At 42.7% G+C, this 26,163-nt stretch overlaps 1 protein-coding gene across 1 annotated transcript; it reads left to right on the top strand.

The window, feature by feature from the left end:
- The first annotated feature begins 867 nt into the window (after positions 1-867).
- LOC142143484 (protein FAM228B-like) lies at positions 868-26,163 on the top strand. The gene is made up of 9 exons (XM_075201356.1): positions 868-1,416; positions 4,874-4,995; positions 11,236-11,346; positions 14,305-14,382; positions 15,689-15,886; positions 16,910-16,987; positions 19,115-19,202; positions 21,068-21,212; positions 24,953-26,163. Exons 1-9 carry the CDS (start codon positions 1,413-1,415, stop codon positions 25,149-25,151), a joined length of 1,023 nt encoding a protein of 340 aa, XP_075057457.1. The 5' UTR covers positions 868-1,412; the 3' UTR covers positions 25,152-26,163.

Genomic DNA, 26,163 nt, shown 5'->3' with positions numbered 1-26,163 from the left:
TAATGCTTGAGAATTAGTATACATTTATACCACGTACTTTGCAGAGTGACCAGCGGTTTCTTTTGCAGGGATCTGTCTGCATTCATACTCAGTACTGTGCGATCAGCTGGGATCCTGTCTACTGTCATACACCCAGTGTGAGATCAACTGGGATCCTGGATACTGTCTACATTTGTATACCCACTGTGAGATCAGCTGGGATCCTGTCTGTACAATCATATACCCAGATCATCTGGGATCCTGTCTACATTTGTATACCCAGTGTGAGATCACCTGGGATCCTGTCTACATTTATATACCCAGTGTGAGATCACCTAGGATCCTGTCTCCCCAGTGTGAGACCAGCTGGGATCCTGTATACATTCATACACCCAGTGTGAGACCAGCTGGGGACTTGTCTACATTCATATACCCAGTGTGAGACCAGCTGGGGACTTGTCTACATTCGTATACCCAGTGTGAGACCAGCTGGGGACTTGTCTACATTTGTATACCCAGTGTGAGACCAGCTGGGGACTTGTCTACATTCATACACCCAGTGTGAGACCAGCTGGGGACTTGTCTACATTTGTATACCCAGCGTGAGACCAGCTGGGGACTTGTCTACATTTGTATACCCAGCGTGAGACCAGCTGGGGACTTGTCTACATTCGTATACCCAGTGTGAGACCAGCTGGGGACTTGTCTACATTTGTATACCCAGTGTGAGACCAGCTGGGGACTTGTCTACATTCATACACCCAGTGTGAGACCAGCTGGGGACTTGTCTACATTTGTATACCCAGTGTGAGACCAGCTGGGGACTTGTCTACATTTGTATACCCAGCGTGAGACCAGCTGGGGACTTGTCTACATTCGTATACCCAGCGTGAGACCAGCTGGGGACTTGTCTACATTCGTATACCCAGCGTGAGACCAGCTGGGGACTTGTCTACATTCATACACCCAGTGTGAGACCAGCTGGGGACTTGTCTACATTCGTATACCCAGTGTGAGACCAGCTGGGGACTTGTCTACATTCGTATACCCAGTGTGAGACCAGCTGGGGACTTGTCTACATTCATATACCCAGCGTGAGACCAGCTGGGGACTTGTCTACATTCGTATACCCAGTGTGAGACCAGCTGGGGACTTGTCTACATTCATATACCCAGTGTGAGACCAGCTGGGGACTTGTCTACATTCATATACCCAGTGTGAGACCAGCTGGGGACTTGTCTACATTCATATACCCTGCGTGAGACCAGCTGGGGACTTGTCTACATTCATACACCCACTGTGAGACCAGCTGAGGACTTGTCTACATTCATACACCCACTGTGAGACCAGCTGGGGTTACCTGTTCACATTCGAGTCCAGGATTAAATTAGCCGTTACTACCAACTGCCCTGTGGAGCTGGGCTTGTACATCTATGGGTGAGCTGCTTTATAATCTGCAATTGGTGATCACCATGACACAGGTTAAACACAGATATGTAGAGAGGGTGCTGCTTGTCATGTATGACGTGTGAGTTGAGATGGATTTTAAAGGATGACTGAAATAGTTAAAAATAAGCTACCATATATATATAATGCTATTAATGTCATTCACAAGCCTATATGTAAACACCATTGTCTTTATAGAACTTTAGATATCTGACATTGTATTTCTATTTCCCATGTATCGGAGTACTGTCCTTCAATAGCCCTAAAGACAGGATGTCTGCTGTGCTGTGGAGAAATCTTTCCCCATGTTCACAACTCAATGTCAAATATCTTCAGTTCTGATAAACTCTTGAAACTTTTACATAGACATTTGTGAATATTATTAGTATACTTTTATTTGAAGCATTGGCTACTTTTAGTTTTAGTGTTTATGTTACATAAAAGTGTTGTCCACTTTTGAATAACTCTCTCAGTTTTTCCATGTAGCAAGTGGCTTATGCCGGGAGTCCCTGTATCCTGCTACAGCTCACAGCAAAGGAGGACTGAATCCAGGACTCCTCTAATTATTATTATGACAGAGGGCTGGACATACTCCACTCTTGTGTGTTGTGATCTAAAGGGTGATATGGCATCTGGCAGCAACAAATTACAGGCAATGGGGTGTCCCACCTATTTGCTACATGGAGGAGAGCAGGTAACAATGATGTTCTGCTTTAGTGTAATAGGTCAGTTGGGGTTCCTGGGGAATTTTGAGTTAATTAGACTTTTAAACAATACAACATAACTTTCACTTGGTCCCAGTACATGTTCTAGTTGATGCACTCTTGATGCTCTTGATTCTGCTCTCTTCTATCCACCCTGGCCTCCCTCTACAACCACACCCTCATCACCGCTCTTGACTCTGCTGCCCCTTCTCTTCTATTCACCTTTGCTGCTCTACACCCCAACTTTGTAACTCCAAATGTACCCGGTTCTTTAAAAAATGCACACGTACCGCCTAAAGCCACTGGAGGAAATCTCGTTCCTTGGAAGACTTCCTTCATTTCAAGTTCATCCTCTCATTCTATAGTTCCGCCCTCTACCTCGATAAACAACCATTCTTCAAGTCTCTCATCTCTTCACAGTCCTCTTTTCCACTTCTGAACACACTCCTTTGCCCCTCTTCCTCCACTTCCATCCTCTCTTACTGCCACTGACTTTGCTACCTTTTTCACTTTCAAAATTGAGGTGCAAAATCTCCTCCTCCCATCACTCTTTTGTCAACGTTACCATTCCACCCTCCTATCCCTCCAGCCACCACCACTCCTTCCATCCCACTACGAGTGACAAAATCCATTCACTTATATTGCCCTCTCCACCCTCAGTCTGCTCCCACTTTGCTCACCTCTTCAATCTGTCCCTCTCAACTGGAATCTTCCCCGCAGCCTTTACAGATGCTCTTGTTTCACCCATTCGTAAAAAAAAAAATCTTGACCCCACCTCACTCTCTAATTACCACCCCATTTCTCTTCTTCCTTTTGGCTCCTAAATACTTGAGCGGCTTGTCTACAAACGTCTCAGCAGCTACCTCTCTGATAACTCCATCCTTCATCTTCTCCAATCTGGCTTCCGCCCCCTCCACTCCACAGAAACTACCTTGATCAAAGTCATCAATTATCTTCTCTCAGCCAAATCCAGGGGTCATGTCTCCCTGCTTATCCTCTTGGACCTCTCTGTGGCCCTTGATACCATGGATCACCCTCTCCTACTCCACACCCTTCAAAGCACTGGTCTTTCTGACACCATGCTTTCATGGTTCACCTCCTAGCTCACCAATCGCTCCTTTTCTGTTTATACCTGTTGATTTCTCCTCCCCCCATCAATCCTTCCTGTTGGAGTCCCACATTGTTCTGTCTTTGACCCTCAGTTTTTTTCTCTGTACACCTCCTCCCTGGGTAAACTCATCAGTTCCTTCGGGGCTCCAGTACCGCCACTATGTAGATGACACTCAACTCTACCTCTCATCTCCTGATCTCTCCCCTTCCCTCCCCTCTCGGGTGTCCAGTTGTCTCTCCGCCATCTCCTCTAGGATGTTCTTACACTTTCTCAAACTTAACATGGCTAAATCTGAACTCATGGTCTTCCCTCCATCAAGAGTCTCCTTCCTTCCCGTCCTCTCTATCACTGTTGACAACACCATTCCCTCTGTTCCCCAACTCCGCTGCCTGGGTGTCATTCTTGACTCCTCCCTCTTCTTTGCCCCTCACATTCAGTCTCTTGCCCAATCCTGTTACTTCCACCTCTTCCTCCCCTCTCTGCTAAACCTTACTCTGACTTTCCTTCCTCTACAGAATCCTCTTCAATCTCCTCACCCTCATGTACAAGGCAGCCTCCAACTCCAATGCTCCCTACATCTCCAATCTCATCCCTATACATACCGCCCCCCCTGTACTCTCTGGTCGACCAATGACCGATTCCTTTCCTCTCACTCCTTTAGCCAGGATTTCTCCTGTGCTGCTCCCCACCACTGGAACCATCTCCCTTGTTCTATCAGACTATCCTGTAGCCTGTATATTTTTAAACAGTCCTCCACTGTCACCATGTAGTATACCTCATCTTCTTTCATCCTCCGTCTCTCCCACTCTAGCTTCTTGTCCTCAGATCCCCTTACATTGGCTGACGCCCAAATGTCCACTGTTTGTCTTCCCCTTTCCCTTTAGATTGTAAACTCTAGTGAGCAGGGCCCTCTTCCCTCCTGTTCTCATTACCTATAACGTTTGCTCACCAGCTACACTGCAAACCTCCTCCTTGGGCTCTCTGCCCATTGACTCCACTCCTCTATGTAGCACACAAATATCAACTTTAAATTTCAGTGTACAAATAAGCTATCAAGTATTTGTGTGCTACATGAAAAAACAGTCATTATTTAACTTATGTGCAAAACAGAAAACTAATTTGCACCCCTTGCATTGTAACATGGTTTTGTCCAGGAGACTGAAATAAGAAGTTTCTCAAGTTAAGATCCTTAATGAATCAGGCCCACAGTTCTCTTAAGCTGGGTACACACTAATGTTACTATTGTGCAAATCACACGATAAATGACCCTTTGGTCATCGCACCAAAACATATTGTGTCTGTTGATTTGTTTTTTTCATTACATAAATCACATCTGCAGTAACTTCCTATACTGTGTACCCAGCCATATTCTGGGGCATGCATATTCTATTATTTTGAGGTGCTCACCCCTTCTTATGATTAGGCTTTCACTTGACCCGTGGATTGATTTGGCAGGGAAAGTAATACGTTTAACATTGGCTTTCTAGTTCTTGCTCTCCCCATGAACATACTCTGAATGGCTGGCTGTAATGTCTAAACTTTTTTTTTTAACTTTTTATGAAAAAAATGCAGAAGCTATAAACATCTAACACTGGTCAAAATCTGATCATCGCTCTCATATTTCAAACAATAGGGAAAGTGTCACCCAATTGTGAGATGATGTCTGGGTGCAGGAGAGTGATGAAGGAGGGGGTGATCACCACGCAGACTGCACAGTTGCCCAAGGATCTACTGCCTGGTCCAGAGCGCACTAAGGTGGGTCTCATGTTTAGCTGAAATACATCCCAGCATCTGTCCATGTCTTATTACTTTTCTTGTTGTATATCATGGTAAAGGAAATAGTAGCTCTGATTCTTAAAGATAAATGTTGGTGAGATCCACTAAAGTTCGATGCAAGGTTTGGCGCTGTGTGTTTTGTATCAGTTTGGCGGTACACCCCTGTGATTTGAGGAGATTAGTTTTAAAGCTCTGTAGTGGGAACAGTTCCGCAAGTTCTATTCCACACAGAAAAAATAAACGGTTATCTGTGAAACCACATCTCAGCCCTCAGTCCCGCAAATGTTCACACACAGCGCCTGCAAGGAGACACTTCCCCAAAGTGGAGAGTGAGTGCGCACTTACGTATGCGCAATGTGCACATATAGTACAAGGCGAAATGTGCTGCGCGCCCGTATATTTTGTATTTAGCAAATGAACTTTGAGAGTTCATGAATTGTTTATAAGTGCTATTTGTGTGTTACTTTATTAATATTCAATTGCAATATACGTGGACATAGTGACCACTCTTCCCAATAGGTAATGGCTCTAGTGGGTGCAACACTGTATAGATGACTGCAGTTGTAGTGTCTTCTGTCTTTGTGTATCTACATATGTTTCCCCCCTGCACTACATTATTATAAGGAAGTGATGTGAACTGGATTTCAGAGTGTTTTGCTGGTGGCTTTGGCATAAACTTGCAGAACTGACGGTAGAGGTCTTCATCTGTAGCGGCCGCCTTTCCCGTAGAGCTAGACGCACTCACAGGTACTTGGATGCCCCCAGGACTTAACTCTAAGGTAGTGCAAGTTTATGAGCAACACTACAGCGGACAGGTAGGAGGAGCTAACCAGGATGTTAGCGATTAATTAGTAGAAAGGCCAGGATCAGGGGTCCGTAGAAGACAGAATAGTCAGGGACAGGCAATAAGGTCAGGACTGGTAGCAAACAAGGATATCCAGGAAACAGGTCCAGATGTCAGGACAATCTGCAGAGAAGCAGCGTCCGAATACAAGGTCAATCCAAATAGCAACAGAGTGCACAGGAACACAAAGCAGGTCAGCATCCAGGGGTCCAGAAGCTATACCCGGCAGGGAGGCTAAGCCCTCGCTGTCTTATATACAGATGTTACCCAATCAGGGGCCAGGAATGCATAATTAATATGCGACCATGGGATACCTAATTCATTAGGTCAGCCCTCCTCCTATTGCCTGAGGAGGCTGAGCAAACAGTGGGGCCATCTAAGCAGGGGCCTGGCTGCTTATTTGCCGTGGGCGGCGCATAAACTGAGAGCGTCCCGGCTGTTGCCTAGGTGACGGCCTGGGACGAAAAAGCGTAAGTGACGTCCCGGCTGTAATAGTAACAGCCGGGACGCAGGAGAAGCGAGTCGCGGCTCGTGACACAGAACCTGTTGTTTCTATAGGGAGAGACACGGTCCAATAATTAGCCTACTACAGGAAAATGCTTCAGTGTCCTAAGTGGTTATCCGTATGAATTATATAATGACCGAATGTTAATCACTTAAGACCAAGGTATCACAACTTCTTATATTCTGTGCACAAAAGGCAAAAGACAGCTCTTAATAGGGCAGGTTTATCTAATTGCAATAATGCCCTCAAAATTCAATAAAACATATATTAAAAATTAGGTCTGTCAATCCTCAAAATAAGTATCAAACATATTGTAATATCGCATATATAAAGAACACCTAAAAACAAATCTAATTACAATACAAAAGCTGTAAACTCTGTATCCTGACTTTAGGATTAATAAATTGGTGCATGTCGAATGCTGACAAAAACTAGAAATCCATAAGGAAGGCAAGAATATGATGGAAGTTCCTGCATGGTGACCGCATGGTGAATATGGAGTAACTCCCTGCAGATACCTCAAATTAAAATATGGGTAGTCTAAGGTAATAGAAGACATGGCAAAATATTTCCATGACGTCATGTGTCTTCATAAATTGTGTTCACATTAGCTGCAGATCTCCATAAGGGCCCATGCAAATCTTAAGCCAATGGAGAATCCCTGCACCAAACAGTTTCTTACGCGTTTCGCCGTTAGGACTATGACTTCTTCAGAGGGGTGAACTGCAGTGAAGCATTCTGATATATATATATATATATATATATATATATATATATATATATATATATATATATATATATATATATATATATTAGTGTATATAATGTGTATATTTCAATTATCAGCAAAGTGCCACAGTAGCATCAAGCAGTGTGTTACCGTGTGTTGCTTTGGTAAAGCGTGAAGTTCTCATTACGGTAATTGATGGTCATTCTCGCAATAACCATAGCCAAAACGTTACTATGGAACCTTGCGGCTAAATGAATTTCACCTGTAGTCTCTATTATTAATATTTAAAATAAGAGAAATCTCATCTGTAGGTTACACACCTCCTACCCATATGCCATATTTCACTCTCTTAGCAGATTTAATAGTAGGAATAACTAATATAACATAGCATAAAACCAACAGACATCAGCTAGCATCATACATATTATGAACAGCTCACTATCGGAATTTATTTCACCTTTTAAGTGTATGAGCAGGAAGTCATTCAATCAATATAACACGTAATAAATAGATCATAAATAGAGGTGAACAAATTACACGTGTGTCAAAACATTTACCTATTAATAGTGTGTATCAGTTCATGAGATGGTTTTAAATAAAAATAAAAGCCTATGAGGACCTATAAGGTGAATGATATGCGCATTAGTTAAAATATCCTAATGTATTTTCATGAATACACCGCAAATACATATGGATATAAAGAATAGTAATATATCCACTGTAGAGGGTTGATAAATAGCTCCCACAGAAAGGTCTTTATCCAAACACAGAACATAAATACAGATAATAGTTTCATGTTTACTTTCACATAACACAAATAAAGAAACATTTGTCGGTTACTGTTCCTCAGTTGTGATATATATGGACACAATGATTACAATAAGGTTCACGCTAATATTAAGATTTGTTTTCCCCTACAGTACGTGACAGAAGACTGCAGTAGGAAGTTGTACATAAGTTTTGTCTCTCTTCAAGTCTAGACATGTTCTCAGGAGAGCCGCACTGATCCAGTCTCTAATCCCCCACTGTGTGCTCGTTAACACCCATCCATTGTTCAAGTGCATTAAATTAGGGTGAATTTTCATATTTTTAATGCAGTATGCTGTATTTATCATAAATTTATGTGTGATTCCAGAACAATAGATTCATAAAAGGGCACTTTAAAAATACATCATTAACACATGTGACTCACGCGTTTCACCAATTTACCCAGTGCACATGTGTGAATTAACACTGAAGATAGACATTAAAGTCATGCGTGCTGAGGTTTGTTATCACGCCCCCAAATAGACAGAAACAGAGTTAAAATAATCAGTGACTTTTTTTTACCATTTTATACTGATCCGATAATTATCCGATCGCAGGTTCACCTATGGAAAACTTACTATAATTTTTCCTTCCTCTAGATAGTCAAGTTTGATTGTTATCTTTAAGATACACAATAGCAATTGCAAAGGTGTTTTATATCTATGATGGACAGCGAATAATGCTCCTAGTTGATTATGTGGAAGTATAAATTGTGCATCTTAATTGTCTTAAAATGGTTTTACACCTTCAGATGGCTTGTAATTTACTGTAACCCCCTCCCCCCAATGAATGAATAATATAGTTGGTCACATGATGTAAAAATGAAACAAACCAGAAACCAGCATCCATTTATAGCAGAGTTATCGCCTGTCATAATCATGGGCAACGGGCATGAAAAAATCCTCCCTGTTCATGTAAATAAGCCCTGAAGTAAGCTAAATTATATATATATATAATAAAAGTGGTAGGATGGCAGGTGTAATAAATACATTGGTTATCCAAAAGATGGAAAAACCCCTTTATAATTGTCCAGCATCCGTGAGTTGACCTTAGGACAGAATGGGTCTGATTCAATGAGGAAAGAAAAGCAAAAAAAAGGAGTAACTTTGCACCTGGGCAAAACCATGTTGCATTCGAGGGGCATTCCCTTGGAACCTATCATAAATGGGACACCGTAGTTGACATTAGAAATTTTCTAGTGCGGAGGGTTCAATAACTACTTAAGCTGGGTACAGGCTACAGAAATTTGTAACAAAGCGATTTTACACGCGATCGATGGTCCGATCGCTCGGTCCATGGACTGCATACACATTGGCCTTGTTTAGGACGATAAAGGGAAGAGCGGACGTCCCTTTAGCGACTTTTTACAGCCATGTTGTCGTGAGCAATGATTGTAATTTCGTACTCACTGTTGTGGATCGGTCGGAAGTTTATACACACTACACAGCGGAAACGAGATTGGAATGAAAATATTAAACGGTATGACCAACCATATGAGGCAACAATCGTCCATTTGGGCAGACTTTCGACCATCGTGTCACTGCACACACTGACCAGACTTTTGAACGAGCGGTCGTATGTCGGCTGTTTTGAGACGATTATTGGACGAAAACAGTGTAGTGTGTACCCAGCTTTAGTCCAGGAGAAAACGTACTAATTTTTTTTGCCTTACTTTCCTTAATGAACCAGGCCCAGTGTGTTTACATTCTCTGGGGTATCGCGTGTGTCTCAGGACAATTTATTTTTATTGCTGTTTTGAGGGGTAATTTCAGGGCTGTCACGGGGTTAGTTATTGAGGTAAGTTATACTATTGTAAGCTATAGACCTAATTTGTTGAGGAATTTAAAGTACCTTCGTCAAACCTGTAAAAGAATTTTCAGTGTATCATAAGGTGTCTTTCAAATCAAAGACAATAATAGTAATACAATGTTCTACATAACAGTAATAATATCTCTTCAGTCTGTGTACAAGTTGCTTGAATACTGTCATCTCCTTCCTCACAGTTCAGAGCAATCGGCCCATGTTTTGGCTCCGCCATGGCCCCTCGTCATGGTAGCCGTCTATTGTCTGTCAGTTCCTCCTAAGTACCCATTAACGTGTGTACAGTCAGTCTAGGGAATCTTTGATACGTGGAGAAGTGTACTAAGCAACTGTCAAATTGTTTTTCTGTCTTTTTATAATTTGTTTTAATATATTAAATTTGTTACTTCTATATCACACTGTTTATTTTCAGTTTTATTTATGTGGTGAAACTGCCCCTTGACTGTGTCTGAAGTAGCCGGGTTGGTACACGTTCCATACATTGAATACTCCTACCGTAACCCTTTGATTGACTAATGCAGTTTTCACACATGAATGACCAGTGAAGTGAACCCTATTGTGTTAGGCAGAGACAGTGTAAAATAGTATTTATTATGGACTAGTGAGCTGGTGGCATTATTATCATGTCACAGGCATGTCCTGGGACACCTTGTACATGGTACTAACCTGTACTGATCTCATACACCACAGTCCCCATCATAATATATCTACTAAATTTACAAAAAATATTAAATCCCAGATAAAAAGAACAGATAGAGAGAACTGAAATAAATGTACAGAATAAGGAGAGATGTGATGTGCACTTGGTTAGAATTGAAAAACAAGGGATATATCTAGAGACAAATCTTTACAGCCAGGGACTTTACCTGGAAATTAGAGACATTTGGTCAGAATGGATGGAGGAAAAACATCTTGCATACAGAAAATGGTCCTTCTGACCATTCCGATCTCCAAATCAAAGGATTCACTAATAGAACACTGTGCTCCAACACTTTCACATCTAAGGTAAGTCACAGTAACATCATTACTGGAACACACAGATACAGACACCCACACTTTAATAACACTGCTGAAAAATTATTTGCCTAATTGAAATAATTGCACTGGATAATACAACTTACCTCCCAATACTTCTGTCTGAAATCTTCTGTTGAAACCCCAAACACTCAGTTGTTGCCATTTGACAAATATGTTGTAATTAACTGACCTTCTTTAGGAACATCTGTAATTATGGAAACAATTTGTTCACATGATAACATAGGTTAATTACTTGCAAACTATCAGTCAAATAGCAGCAACAGTGTGTTACTAAACTTTAACGGATAATTTCAGGCAGAAGTACTTTTTGAAGTATTGTGAGTTGTTCCAGTAAGTTACAATACCCTGCGCAATGATTTTTAATTAGGCAAACGCATTTTTCATTGTAGTTTCCCTTTAAAAACAAAGGTAGGATAGTCTTTTCCAGCTGCGTTCCTGTCTTTTCATTAATCCTGATTGTACATTATTCCTCAGAGTGCACCATTCAGGAAGCCTAAGAAGATTACGCCATCATGTCCAGTATCACTTTCTACCACTTCCCTGAGGAAGACCAGCGATTGGCTCGTACAGAAGCCTCACGTCCAGGTAATGTGATTCATACTGACGAGATACCGCGCATTCTCCCATGTCAGCAGAAGACACAAAGGAGAGATGCTCTGTGTTATAGGGATACCAGCAGCTGGTTCATACTTGGATTGTAGTATATATTTTGCCTAGAATATTCTAGGAACATGCATGGAATACATATGGAATCCTAAAACAATATATCCATATATATACACATATCAACAAATCACCCAAAAAATCAACCAACGCGTTTCATCACCTGTTGAATATATGTTTAATATAATGATCCCAGTTACAATATTATTGAAGACAGTTCATAATAAAGATAATCCTTAAGGCATCTACGTTACTGTCAATATCATTTTTGTACATGTAAGAATCAGTTTGCTAAATAAACAGGACCTGTTGTAGCCTAATAAATGATGCCAGCAGTATTTATAACAGGTCTCTTTGTAAATGTAAAACTCTGATGATGGTACAGCAGGTGATAAAACGTGCTAGTGATTTTTTGTGATCTTCATATGACACATATAAGCAGGGCTGCCAAGAGGAATTCAGGGCCCCGGTACAACAAATTGATGGGGCCCCCCCTTATAGTTGAGTAAGCAAAAAAAAATTGCGCCGCCGTTAATTTTTCAGGGGTGTGGTCACACAATTGGGGGCGTGGCAATGTGCCATTGGGGCGTGGCTAGCACAACAAAATCACTAGGTCCTGAATTCCCCGGAGCGTGACATTTGTCCAAGCACTCCTGACTTTCAGGACATCTAGCACCCTTGTGTAGTATAGGAAGAATGCAGTGTGTACAGAAAGAGTTTAGTCTTGGCCTGCGCCTACTGGGCTCACCACTCACCAAGCATTGGCATTGTCCCTACTAGAATCACAACATTTCACACACTATGCTGCTCTGTCCTACCTGTTCTTCTCACTTTTACCACACGTTGCTGCTGGTTTCTTTAGTTGCGGCTTGTCTGGATCCTGGAATATTAGAGAACCTATTTGGAAAAAAAAATGGCTATATTTAGAAAATTACAGCCAGTCCCACCGTTAAATCAATAGCATCCATGATTAATAGTTAGGCCTTCCTCCAGTCCCAACATTAAAATAGTATTCCCATTACCCCGCAAGCAAAATAGCAGCCAATAATTAGCCACCATCTACCTCACACACACTACATTGCCAAAAGCTCCGTGCCATCACACACACATTACTGTGCCCCATTATCATCACCACGCTATGCCCCCTTATGTTCACACTGCGCCCTCCATGCTGCTTGTCCCTCCTTTCTTTAACCCCCTGTGCCATGCTGCTTGTCCCTCTTTTCTTTAACCCCCTGTGCCATGCTGCTTGTCGCTCGTTTTTTAACCCCTCTGTGCCATGCTGCTTGTCACTCGTTTTTTAACCCCTCTGTGCCCCCCTCATTTTTTAACCCCTCTGTGCCCCCCCTCGTTTTTTAACCCCTCTGAGCCCCCCCCCCCCCCCCGTTTTCCTCCCTGCTTTTACCTTTTGTTCTCTTTTCTTTCTTGGTCTTCTCTGCTCCTCTGTGCTCCATTGCTCCAGACTGACTGAATGCTGGGTGTGACATGATGATGTCACATCCGGCATTTAGTCAGTCTGGAGCAATGGAGCACAGAGGAGTAGAGAGGAGGGATGCCGGCGACGCGATCACGTGAGTATGTTTGTTTGTTTTTTATTTTAACTACCCTGCTCCCCCCACCAACGACCGAGCCCCTCCCAAAAAAAAAAGAAAAGAACATTTTTTTGTTTCTTTTTTAAAAAAAAATCATCGGCGCTAGGGCCTGGGCCGGGCCCCCTGACATGCCCGGGTAATTAGTACCCGCCCCCCCCTCCTCTCGGCGGCCCTGCATATAAGACTAAAATGAGGAGTTAACACACTGGTGTTTATTAAATTTGGAGTGACAGTCCTTATGTTTAAATAGCACTTGGTGGATGTGAACTTATGTATAGATAATACCTGCACTGGAATATGTATTTACAAGGAGTTTAAACCCCAGGGGGTAAATGTATTACTTAGCGGATTCTGCAAGTTGCCAATATGCGGTGACTTTGCAGAGGAAATTTAAAACAATCGATTTCAAGGAAAAACTGACCTTGAAAGTAAAGTTCCCCTGCAAAGTCGCATCATATCGGCGACTTGCAGAAATCTGCTACTTAATACATTTACCCCCAAGACGGGGGGGGGAACTTTTTGTTTTTACTATAATTTGCCTTTACCTCTTTCCTATAGGTGGGACTGGTGTTGTTCTTCATTAAAGGTCAATCATATAACTTGTGCGGCCTTAGTTTGTAGAGTAGATGTTTCTGTACGTCCTCTCCTAGGTATTGTATTGAGACCTGTCACCCATAGGTATGCACCCATTTGCCTCCGACAACAAGGTACCAATAGTCGCACTGTTTTAATTTACAGGCCATCCCCACGCATTATCTGTGTCCGTTTCTTGACTGCTTCATCCTCCGTTGTTGAGTTTTTTACGGCTTTTCTTGGCATTTGTTGCTGGAAGCAGTGTTATAATGTAATGGACTTCATCCAGATCTAGTTCCTCTTTTCTGGGTGGGAATACCCTGGATAATGAGGTTTAATGGGGGTGGGAAGGGCCGTTCTAACATAGGCCAAGTACAGTAAGGAGCGTGTGCGCGGAATCTGCAGTCCTGAATGCAGGCGCTGATTTACCGCCACATTATTTGCACCAGCCTAGGGGTGCAAACACATGATGATGATGACGATTGCAAGCACTAATTAACTGCTTCCTCATAGATCATGCCTACATTATAGGATTTATCTGTGTTTAAAAATAATTTTAGTTACTTTAATTTGTACGTACGTGAAGAGGAAGATTTTATCTGCTGTAGTATATAAAGCATAATGCGGTTTTCATATGAAAACAAATGCCCTGCATATTGTTTTGGACGCCCCTTGGTTAGTGACCTGTGCTGACATTTGCTGTCTATTTTCTCAGCTGTTAGTTAATGAAGAAAGCAAGGAGATCAATGCGATGACACAGTGTGTGCTGAACACGGAACATCAATATAACCAGGTACATGAAACTATCGCAGACAGATAAACTCTCAGTCCGCAGAGAGTGCTGCATAGTGACACTCACAGAGAGATGGGAGTCGGACTGCAAACAACAAATGTATTTTCTGTAAATGAAACACAAAGCTGGGCAGACGTTTGCCCGAAGGAGGATAAAGCTAAAATAGGACTCTGCAATTTGTTCCTATATTCCCGGGCTCTAATGCTGTCTCTGTTCCTCGCCTGCTCTGTTTCTATAGCACTACATTGGTAGTGACATTTTTATCATAGTGATATGACTTGTGGTGATACTGTATGAAGACTGCACATAGCAGTGATACAGAAAACTGGGACAGCCATAGATTGGGATCAGTCCATCACATCCACTCCATGTTTTCACTAAGGTGTCAAATGTATCCAGACTGTTGTTGGAACCTGTCCCCAATGTAATATTCCTGTAATTTCTGCAGATACTGGACCTGATTCATTAAGGAATGTAAGGCAAAAAAAATAGTAAGTCTTATCCTGGACAAAACCATGTTACAATGCAAGGGGTGCATATCAGTTTATTATTTTGCACATAAGTTAAATACTGTCTGTTTTTTCATGTAGTGCACAAATACTTGATAGCTTTATTTTTACACTGAAATATAAAGTTGATCTAGGACGTGCCCTTCCCCAACTATAAATCTGCCCCCACATTTTAAATTTAGCTCCCCCTCCAATGTAACATGGTTGAAAGTTACTCATTTTTTTGCTTTCCTTTCCTTAAGGAATCAGGCCCACTGTGTCTAACTCTAGTGATATAACTTCCAGGCAATATTTATCCATCCAGAGGTGGTAGAGGCAAATACAGTAGTGCTTGTGATAGACAGACATAAGGATATCCTTGCCAAGAACTAAGGATCAAATAAGGTTGAGGGTAACAATGGGTTAAAAAATGGGCAGAGTAGATGGGCCAAGTGGTTCTTTTCTGCCGTCACATTCTATATTTCTCTGTTTCTAAGAGATATAAGTAACATTGTAAATTAAATGGCTTCCATAGGGCCATAGGGCTGGCACATTTAACCCAGGGGGGGAATTGTCCTTAATTACTGTATGATAGGGCAACATAGCCAAAATAGCCCAGTCTATTCTCAGTGCCATCCATCGTCTGTAAAAACAACAGCGTCCCGGAGGGCAAGATGTCGTTCATGTCAGAGTCATTTCTGCATAAAATGTTTACAGTAACCACTCAGATGTCGCTGCCACAAATCAATATGTTTGTGTGATGTTTTGGACATTGTTGTATAAGAGAAGTTGTTTCCTGTCGCCCTCTGTTTCATCAGAGTATAGAGGAGTTTGTGAGACGAGCGGACAGCGCTGAGCTGCGCAGGAAGGAGATTCAGCACAAGAGGTGGACGGAGCGCGTGGCAGAACCTTTACAGAAAACCATTGAGCGCTACGTAGACGGCCAGTCCAGCGAGGACATAGAAAGTAGGAGACGGCATCTTCTAGCGCAGTACTTGAAATATTGCAATAAAAAGGTACACACTGAGCAGCTGTTCTATAAATGGTCAAAACTCTAATAAAGATTCCCAAAAGTTAAAATAGAACCTAAACCATTATTCAGCTGGTACATCCTTTATACAGGATTTACCAGGGCCCCCCCTCAATCTTATGGTCCCATTCCGCACTCTGCTCCCCTCTTCTTGGTTGTCATTTGTCCTTCTCGTATACATCCTATTCACCCAAATGGGAAGGGGCATTGAGGAGAAGATTAGTGTGGTGGAACTATTAGATCCAGCGAGGTCCAAATAGAGTGTGGCAGTTAAGTGCGTGCTTTTTATTTTGACTCTTTGTTCTACACCCAAAACTAAGGGGATCATCTACAGTTGTGGTAATTATTTTTGTGTAAGAAAAACATTTCCGTACTTGGCATGCCCACAAAAAATTGTATACGCATTCATCTATAGCTAGATATTTGCAGATGGTTGTCTTCCGTTCCCTAACACCTGGAGGCCTGATGGGGATAGACAGGGATGAACAAACATATGCTGAGTTTATCTCCTTCTCATTGATAATCTGCTTAGATAGAGAGTACCTGTCACTCACACACGGTGGAGGCAGCCATTGTGTGGATGGGACCACTAACCTATCAGTTCACTAAGAACAAGTGACATCACGGATGACATGAGGTACCACAATGACATCACTACTTTCCTACCTGTGCCCCCTGATTGGTATTTCAGCCCAGAAAATGCCCCTTGTCTTTGTATGTAAGCGACACATCATGGTGGAACTCATTTGACTTTCCTTAGCCTAATTTGCACTAATTTGATATCTGATTAGTTGCTAATATTAGTACAGCTTGTAGCATTATAACATAAGCTACATGTCTGCTTTAAGTATGTGATGTCTGATGTCACAATACAGCATTTTTAGCTATAATTTATCCTGAAATAAGTCTCAGATCACTGCTGTGAGTTGTGCGATCGCTGCCAGAGGTAAGGGAAATGTGTGTACTAGGACATAGATCTTTATTGAATGTTCTGTCTCTTCTCCTCTAGGGTAGTGCATTTATGAGAGATTACGATTCCTCTGAGTATGACCCTTTTATTAATCGCCTCTGCAAGCAATACCTCCGGGTAAGAGAAGCCTAATAGTCTGTGTTATTTATTTCCTCCTCGGAGGCTTCAATACACTGTCAGCTGCTTAGCAACAACGGTTTAACAATCACACAGCAAAACTCTCAATAAGAAACATTCGTACAGTTCACAATGTTTATCCAAATTCACAGGAGACTCATTGTGTTACACCCTCTGATCTCATGTCATTGTAGACGTGTATGGTGGGAAGAGTAAGGTAAATGTTAGCCATTGCTGTAAGGAGAATTGTACATTGTGATTTCACATTGCAACTCCGTGATAGGCAAGAAACAGCTCCAAGACAACTTGAGGCCCTCCGAGCCTTTACCTGTGGCCCCCAGCTCCTTCCTGCTTTATTGTCATCATCATCATCATTTATTTATAATACGCCAGCAAATTCCGTAGCACTTTACAATTGTGAACAAACATTAATAAAACAATACTGGTTATACAGACAGATAGAGAGGTAAGAGAACCCTGCTCGCAAGCTTACAGTCCATGGGACAATGGGAGTTTGAAACACAAGGACATGTGCTACATCATATTGCACATTGGACCAGCTAGAATGCAAAGGTAAAAGTATTGAGTGGGCTGTGTGATCAGTCACGCCAGCAATGTTGGTCAGGGGGTTGTTGTCTTGTGTTAGCTGTGTAGAGGGGTGTAATAGGGTAACCTAGGGAGATTAAGAGGGTGGTTGAGGAATATTATAAGCTTCTCTGAAGAGGTGGGTTTTCAGAGAACGCTTGAAGATTAGAGGAAAGTCTTACTGTGCGAGAGAGGGAATTCCACAAAGTGGGTGCAGCCCGAAAAAAGTCCTGTAACTGGGAATGGGAGGATGTGATGAGAGTGGAAAAGAGATGCAGATCTTGTGCAGAACGGAGGTGTTGACTTGGGAGATATTTTGAGACAAGTGAGGAGATGTATGTTGGTGCAATTTTGTTGACGGCCTTGTATGTTAGTAGAAGAATTGTTTCTTGTAGCTTGTACTATCTGTTTATAGTACCTGCTGATATGTTGTTACAGATGGGTGTCTCTCTCTATGATTAAATGTATTATTTTAATTTATGACTGAGATTAAGTGTAATGTGTGGACCTTCTGAGGGTTAGATGACCGTCCATGGGGCCCCTGAAGCACATCCGGTTGCCTGTCACTGTTCTAACTAGTTATAGTAGGAAAACCTGTGATTTCCTAATGCTGGGCCAACATATTGGGTTATTACCCCAATGATTCTCTGTAATTGGGCCCAAAAATGATTGTATCTCCTGGCGACGATTGGAAATTGATCAGATGATTCTTGAGCATGTTGGTAACATGGTGTGAAGCTATTCATCTAATGGATCTCGCCAGTTTGTGCGCTGAGTGGAGTAGCAGGATTGGCCCGTGGCCTGTATATCATATTATCTGTTTGACTGTCCTGTACACCCAGTGGGCCGGCTGGTGGGATAAACCAGGTAACCTACATACGTAGTAGGTAACATTTATTCAACACTATGGGCCTGATTCATATTCGGATGTAAATCCATTTCCGTGCCGTAGCTTGTGTGACATAGCTGCGTGCATGCGCCAGAGTCGGATTTACGCCAGTGTATGCAAATATATGCAAATCATGTCTGCACACAAATGACACTTACTGCTGCCTATGATTTGAGGGCGGAATGGGGGAACAGGGGGGGGTAGTGGCGGACAGAGGTAGTCAATGTACAGTAAGGACGTACAACGCAGATGTGACTGATTTATCTTCTGGATTTCTACGTATTTTTTAGCAGTATCATTTTCACCAGTTACAATGTATTTTATATACAGTGCACATTAAGAACACACTGATTTATGCATTTCATGTAAAAAATGTATGAAAACATGGGAATTTATATTGCACATATGCATGTTGGTATCCTGCACTGTGTTCTGTCTGCCAGCATGTGGCGACGTAGAGCCAGGGCATACTTATACCCAGATTCAAATGGAAATGTTTTTTGAGATCCGCTTGGATTTGAATACGGGTGTACAAGTTACGTACATTGTTTTACATACAAGTTGTGCTCACATTGCGTTTGAAGATGAATCAGGCTCTATATGGTCATAAAATAGTCAGAAGTAACAGATTCTTTTATTTCTGTGATGGACAGGTTCCCACCCCGTTGTTTCAGGACCCCCTCCTGCAGCAGTATGAGAAGCGGTATGAGGAGGAGAGGATAGCCCTGCACTGTGAGACAGGTACCCTCGAATATTGTTACATCACCATATTACACTCCAACTTCTAGCTGTATGGCACTTGCAGTGCAGGGGTGCATCACTTTCAGGTTGAGGGGGCGGAGGGTTAGTATAACATTTCAGAGAGTGGCCATTGGAAACTCAGTGTGGTCTGGGATTACATATCTGCCTCACTTCAGAGCTTGCATCCACGGAGTCCCTTCTCAAGGCAGGACCTCTTTGGAGATCAAACATCCAATGCCAGTTGGGTAGGAAGTGAGGTCGCACTACCTTCACATATGTATAACTGTGTAATATTTGTGGGAAGATGATTATGTGGGCGGCAGCTACAGGTGTCATCGATAATCAAACCCCTTACCACAACTGTGGTCGATGTATGATGTAACTGGGACCCTCCGCTACCTGCCAGTGGTATTACAGACATAACAGTTACTTACATGGCAGCCAATGGGTTAAGTGCTCACTAAATGTATAATGATCTAATATTAAAAAGCATCTTGAAACATTCACAAATATATATGTACAGATCACATACTGTGCCAGAACTTTGGTGCTATAATTATATTTCATGTAGAGCAGTATACAAGCCATTGTTCTCTGCTAAAACACATTTCAGACAGCAGTGTGCTTCAGTAAGCGTCAGTCAGGTGTACGTGGAAAAAGAAATCTTCAAGTCCACTGTTGTTTTATATATTAATTTGTTAATGTTACTATTACTGTAGTACAGATCAGCTTATACACAGAGCGGTACAGGAGCGCAGATCAGCTTCTACACACAGAGCGGTACATGAGCGCAGATCAGCTTCTACACACAGAGCGGTACAGGAGAGCAGGTCATCTTATACACACAGAGCGGTACAGGAGCGCAGATCAGCTTCTACACACAGAGCGGTACAGGAGCGCAGATCAGCTTCTACACACAGAGCAGTACAGGAGCGCAGATCAGCTTCTACACACAGAGCGGTACAGGAGCGCAGATCAGCTTCTACACACAGAGCGGTACAGGAGCGCAGATCAGCTTCTACACACAGAGCGGTACAGGAGAGCAGGTCAGCTTATACACACAGAGCGGTACAGGAGCGCAGATCAGCTTCTACACACAGAGCGGTACAGGAGAGCAGGTCAGCTTATACACACAGATCAGTACAAGAGTGCAGAGTAGCTTATAGATAGAGCGTTACAGGAGTGCTGAGCAGCCGATGCGCAGAGCGGTACAGACTTGCAGAGCAGCCGATACAGGATACACTTGCATCAAGTCATTCTGGGTGGAAATTACTTTTGTAATTTGTAATTGTATGAATTCTAATTAGCCATAAACTTCACAGCCATTTTCATAGCTGCCAACAGCCGAGATACTTCATGGGTGAGGCCTGTCAGGTGATGGGTATGATGACTTTACAAGACATGTGAGGTGTAAGCAGACATTGCCTGCGCCATTATGGTCAGAATCTCCCCTTGTTTTTCCTCGCTCCTCTATGGGATACAAAGCAAAATGAGAGGACATTTGAGCCAGAACATTGAGGCGATGTGTCTCGGTGGACTGTGCCGGGGACGCCTCGCGGCAGCTTGCTCTGAATTTAATCTGCCCCTTAGACCACTGTTTTGACCTCGTTAGATCTCAGCAGTATGAGATATGGATTGTGGCTTCTGCTGCATAACTTACCTATTAGGTGCAGCCTGTTCTGTAGATGCAGCAGATGGTGACTGTCACTACTACTGCACAGAGAGGCACTGAGAGCTCATGGTAGGAGTAGGGGGAGAACAGACGTAGGAAGCACATGATAGATGTAGTACACAGGATAACCTTGTACAAGGTGACAATTCATCTGCTGCAGTGTTGGGTTTTTCCTTTTCTCTTTGTGTTCCAGGCAGGCTGTTTTCTGCCAAGGAAATCCGTGATCTGAACCTGCAGAAACTGCCCCAGGTTCCACTGGGCCGTCAGACTGTGAATGGGTTTGAATGGTTGAAGACTCCATTTGGTTACATTGAGAGTGAAACCAGGCAGAAAAGCAGGTGAGTGCCCTCAGGGTTAGGGTATATACCCACTGGCACTTATTACACGGTAAGGAAACGGAAGTAATTGGGTATAGAAACCATTATTTCTAGTGTCACCAAAAACACTACTCTATTACCAGCTTTGTGGTAGAGTTACCGTTACATTCCAGTTTACAGAACACATTGGGCCTGATTCATGATCGGAAGTAACCTGAACGTAACTTGTACATACGCACATCCGCATTCAGATACATGTGGATCTAAAGATACATTTCCATTTGAATCTGGCTAAAGGTTACTAGTGTATGCAGACGGATAGAACAGACTGCAGGATAAGCACATATATATGTGCAATAGAAAGTCCCATCAGAATACTATAAGCATTAATACATGAAATACATAAATCAGGATGTTCTTAATCCATACTGTATATAAAATGCATTTTCTATTTTCTCTTACTTGCAAACACCCGTTCTGTGCTCTCTAGTGGCACACCTACATGTAGTCATCACTATCAGTGGGCACTTACACCCGTTCTGTGCTCTCTAGTGGCACACCTACATGTAGTCATCACTATCAGGTGGCACTTACACCCGTTCTGTGCTCTCTAGTGGCACACCTACATGTAGTCATCACTATCAGTGGGCACTTACACCCGTTCTGTGCTCTCTAGTGGCACACCTACATGTAGTCATCACTATCAGTGGGCACTTACACTTGTTCTGTGCTCTCTAGTGGCACACCTACATGTAGTCATCACTATCAGTGGGCACTTACACCCGTTCTGTGCTCTCTAGTGGCACACCTACATGTAGTCATCACTATCAGGTGGCACTTACACCCGTTCTGTGCTCTCTAGTGGCACACCTACATGTAGTCATCACTATCAGTGGGCACTTACACCCGTTCTGTGCTCTCTAGTGGCACACCTACATGTAGTCATCACTATCAGTGGGCACTTACACCTGTTCTGTGCTCTCTAGTGGCACACCTACATGTAGTCATCACTATCAGGTGGCACTTACACTTGTTCTGTGCTCTCTAGTGGCACACCTACATGTAGTCATCACTATCAGGTGACACTTACACCCGTTCTGTGCTCTCTAGTGGCACACCTACATGTAGTCATCACTATCAGGTGGCACTTACACCCTTTCTGTGCTCTCTAGTGGCACACCTACATGTAGTCAACACTATCAGGTGCCACTTACACTTGTTCTGTGCTCTCTAGTGGCACACCTACATGTAGTCATCACTATCAGTGGGTACTTACATCCGTTCTGTGCTCTCTAGTGGCACACCTACATGTAGTCATCACTATCAGTGGGTACTTACATCCGTTCTGTGCTCTCTAGTGGGACACCTACATGTAGTCATCACTATCAGTGGGTACTTACATCCGTTCTGTGCTCTCTAGTGGGACACCTACATGTAGTCATCACTATCAGTGGGTACTTACATCCGTTCTGTGCTCTCTAGTGGCACACCTACATGTAGTCATCACTATCAGTGGGCACTTACACTTGTTCTGTGCTCTCTAGTGGCACACCTACATGTAGTCATCACTATCAGTGGGTACTTACATCCGTTCTGTGCTCTCTAGTGGTACACCTACATGTAGTCATCACTATCAGGTGGCACTTACACCTGTTCTGTGCTCTCTAGTGGCACACCTACATGTAGTCATCACTATCAGTGGGTACTTACATCCGTTCTGTGCTCTCTAGTGGCACACCTACATGTAGTCATCACTATCAGTGGGTACTTACATCCGTTCTGTGCTCTCTAGTGGTACACCTTCATGTAGTCATCACTATCAGGTGGCACTTACACCTGTTCTGTGCTCTCTAGTGGCACACCTACATGTAGTCATCACTATCAGGTGGCACTTACACCCGTTCTGTGCTCTCTAGTGGCACACCTACATGTAGTCATCACTATCAGTTGGCACTCACACCCGTTCTGTGCTCTTTAGTGGCACACCTACATGTAGTCATCACTATCAGTGGGTACTTACATCCGTTCTGTGCTCTCTAGTGGCACACCTACATGTAGTCATCACTATCAGGTGGCACTTACACCCGTTCTGTGCTCTCTAGTGGCACACCTACATGTAGTCATCACTATCAGTTGGCACTCACACCCGTTCTGTGCTCTTTAGTGGCACACCTACATGTAGTCATCACTATCAGTTGGCACTTACACCTGTTCTGTGCTCTCTAGTGGCACACCTGCATGTAGTCATCACTATCAGATGGCACTTACACCTGTTCTGTGCTCTCTAGTGGCACACCTACATGTAGTCATCACTATCAGGTGGCACTTACACCCGTTCTGTGCTCTCTAGTGGCACACCTACATGTAGTCATCACTATCAGTTGGCACTCACACCCGTTCTGTGCTCTTTAGTGGCACACCTACATGTAGTCATCACTATCAGTTGGCACTTACACCTGTTCTGTGCTCTCTAGTGGCACACCTGCATGTAGTCATCACTATCAGATGGCACTTACACCTGTTCTGTGCTCTCTAGTGGCACACCTACATGTAGTCATCACTATCAGGTGGCACTTACACCCGTTCTGTGCTCTCTAGTGGCACACCTACATGTAGTCATCACTATCAGTGGGTACTTACACCTGTTCTGTGCTCTCTAGTGGCACACCTACATGTAGTCATCACTATCAGGTGGCACTTATACCTGCCCTGTAGCTGCAGCAAATGATACAGCTGAAACACTTGTACTCAAGAGTAACCCTGAGCTTGAATTTGCCACATCTGCGTTGGCACGCCCTTACTGTACAATGTCTACGTCTGTCCGCCCTTACGCTTCATGTCGTAGGCTGTTGTGCCATCTGTGTCCAGACATAAATTGCGTTCCCTGGTGTAAAGTCCGTTGAATGAGCAGAGCAAGATACGGCACACAACAGGACTTGCGTCCAAAGACGCATCAGGCCCACAGTTTTTACTTGGGTTATTAAACAGGTATAAGTGTTCTAAAGTCTGTACAGGAAATCCCAGAACATACACTTTCCAAAGACCTTTCTTAACCGGAGAGCTTCAGGCCAACCAGATGTCGCCCACTGTAGAGATTTTCACAGCACTGCCCTCCAGATCAGTTATTTACACCCCAATATGCTCATGTACGTCACAGTCCAATATGTGATGCCCTCATAGACCAGCAGAGGGCAGCAGGACCTCACGGCAATGGCCGTATTGCTGTATGTTTTAGCCAAGCCTATAGATGATCTCAAAATAAGTTCTGGTCTAATCACGTGCTACGTGTAATCATCATTTTACAATGCGACACGTTTTCATAAACCATCTTCTAGAACTTGTGGCTGACAAGGTTAAAGGAGAAAGAATACAGTTTATAATAATGACAGATTATGATGTGTATATGTGGATATAGATATAATGAATGCAGATGTCTTGTGATAATTGATCCAAGTGGACATTAGATTACTTCACCCCTTAGGATGGGTGACATGATCAGTGAAAATAATAATTATTTTATAAATTAAATCATAAGTTTTTTTTTAGCGTTAGATCGCTTTGACAGTGGATCTGTCACCTATACATAGTGAAAGCAGCCATTTTGTGGACTGAATTAAAATCCATGAGAATGTCGAATATCAATTAATCCGGAACTGTTATGGCCGCATATTGAGATAGCCAACAAAATGTCCGCCTCCGCTTTGTACAGGTCAACTTTAAGCAGCGATTACTGTGTGAGCTGAGCTCTTTCTGTGTTACAGGCAGAAAGTGAGAGGATCGTGTAACCAAGGAACTCTGGATTTCAAGGTCTGGAAAGACTCCAAATGCCCACCTGACATTTTCGGGACAGAGATGAAGATCTTCCATAAGAGGCAGTTTCCAGAGAGATTGTCATCCTCCCTCCCAGCATATTCCAAACACTGGGGTCCTGACGTGGGTGTAGACATGATTACAATATAGATTGTGTGGTAGACAGCGGCATAGGAGATGATCATATAAGGTTTATGTACTTGTATTTCTGTCTAATAACATCCTTTAAGGAGAACCCCACTCATATGGCCGCCCTCCCCATAAATCTATTCTTCTATAGAACTAGTGTTGTAATTCTTTATTCCACATCCATTCTCACCACATCTCTATTCAGCGTCCCTTGTTGGACTCCTAGATATGAAGAGTCAGGTCTGTGTACTAGAATACCCCTCATACTGTACACCTACAAAGGATGAGGGGAAGTCTGCAAATCTATGTTCTTTCTATAAATACTTAAGAACATATATAGGTATAAATGTCCCAATATCTCTACCTTTTGAGTCTAGACGGTGATAAAAGCAATGTAAAGTACCAGCATGTGGATAATGGAGGCGTAACGTGGTCAGGCCAGACGAGGGGTTTGTAGATTTTAATTTTCTAATGTTGGAAGGTTTATATATCTTCATTTATTAGGCATGGAATCTGCTGCTGTTTGCTTAGTAGAATACTTAGGAATTATCATACATTTATATTAAGCATACAATAAATAGCCCCCTCCCCCCAGTGGGCAAAATGTCAGTAAACATAACAAGATAAATGATCGGACTGATTAAACAATGGTGTTTGAACAAACCATCTCTCAGATGGAGAATCCTGGTTTTAATCAACCCAAAAGTTTTAAGATAATTTAATTCAGTTGTTCTCCAATTATCCATAATGGGTTAGTATAGATCTCCTCTTGGTTTGTGATCTTGATGTGTTGCAGTTACTGGACAATTTCTAAATAAGTGTAGAACAGTGCTAGACTTGATATAACTTTCTGCTAGAACTCCCCCAGACCAGAATTGTTTTAGAATATGAAAAAATATCAGTAAAACTGTAAATGTAGATTAATTGTGTGGTTGGGATAAACCTATATCTTCATTCTGGAGCAGAAATTAAAATAAAGACTGTCAGGATTATGACAGATGCAATGTACTGATTGATATAATATATAGGTTAT

The sequence above is a fragment of the Mixophyes fleayi genome, chromosome 3, assembly GCF_038048845.1.
Source record: "Mixophyes fleayi isolate aMixFle1 chromosome 3, aMixFle1.hap1, whole genome shotgun sequence".
NCBI lineage: Eukaryota > Metazoa > Chordata > Amphibia > Anura > Limnodynastidae > Mixophyes > Mixophyes fleayi.
The sequence above is the reverse complement of the archived record's forward strand: the minus strand, read 5'-3'. Positions and strand labels throughout refer to the sequence as shown.

What these genes read in the sequence shown, in the direction of transcription:
- LOC142143484 (XM_075201356.1), top strand. An exon ending in AGCCCTGCACTGTGAGACAG is followed by an intron (nt 19,203 to 21,067) that starts GTACCCTCGAAT and finishes TTTGTGTTCCAG; the next exon opens with GCAGGCTGTTTTCTGCCAAG. An exon ending in GAAACCAGGCAGAAAAGCAG is followed by an intron (nt 21,213 to 24,952) that starts GTGAGTGCCCTC and finishes TCTGTGTTACAG; the next exon opens with GCAGAAAGTGAGAGGATCGT.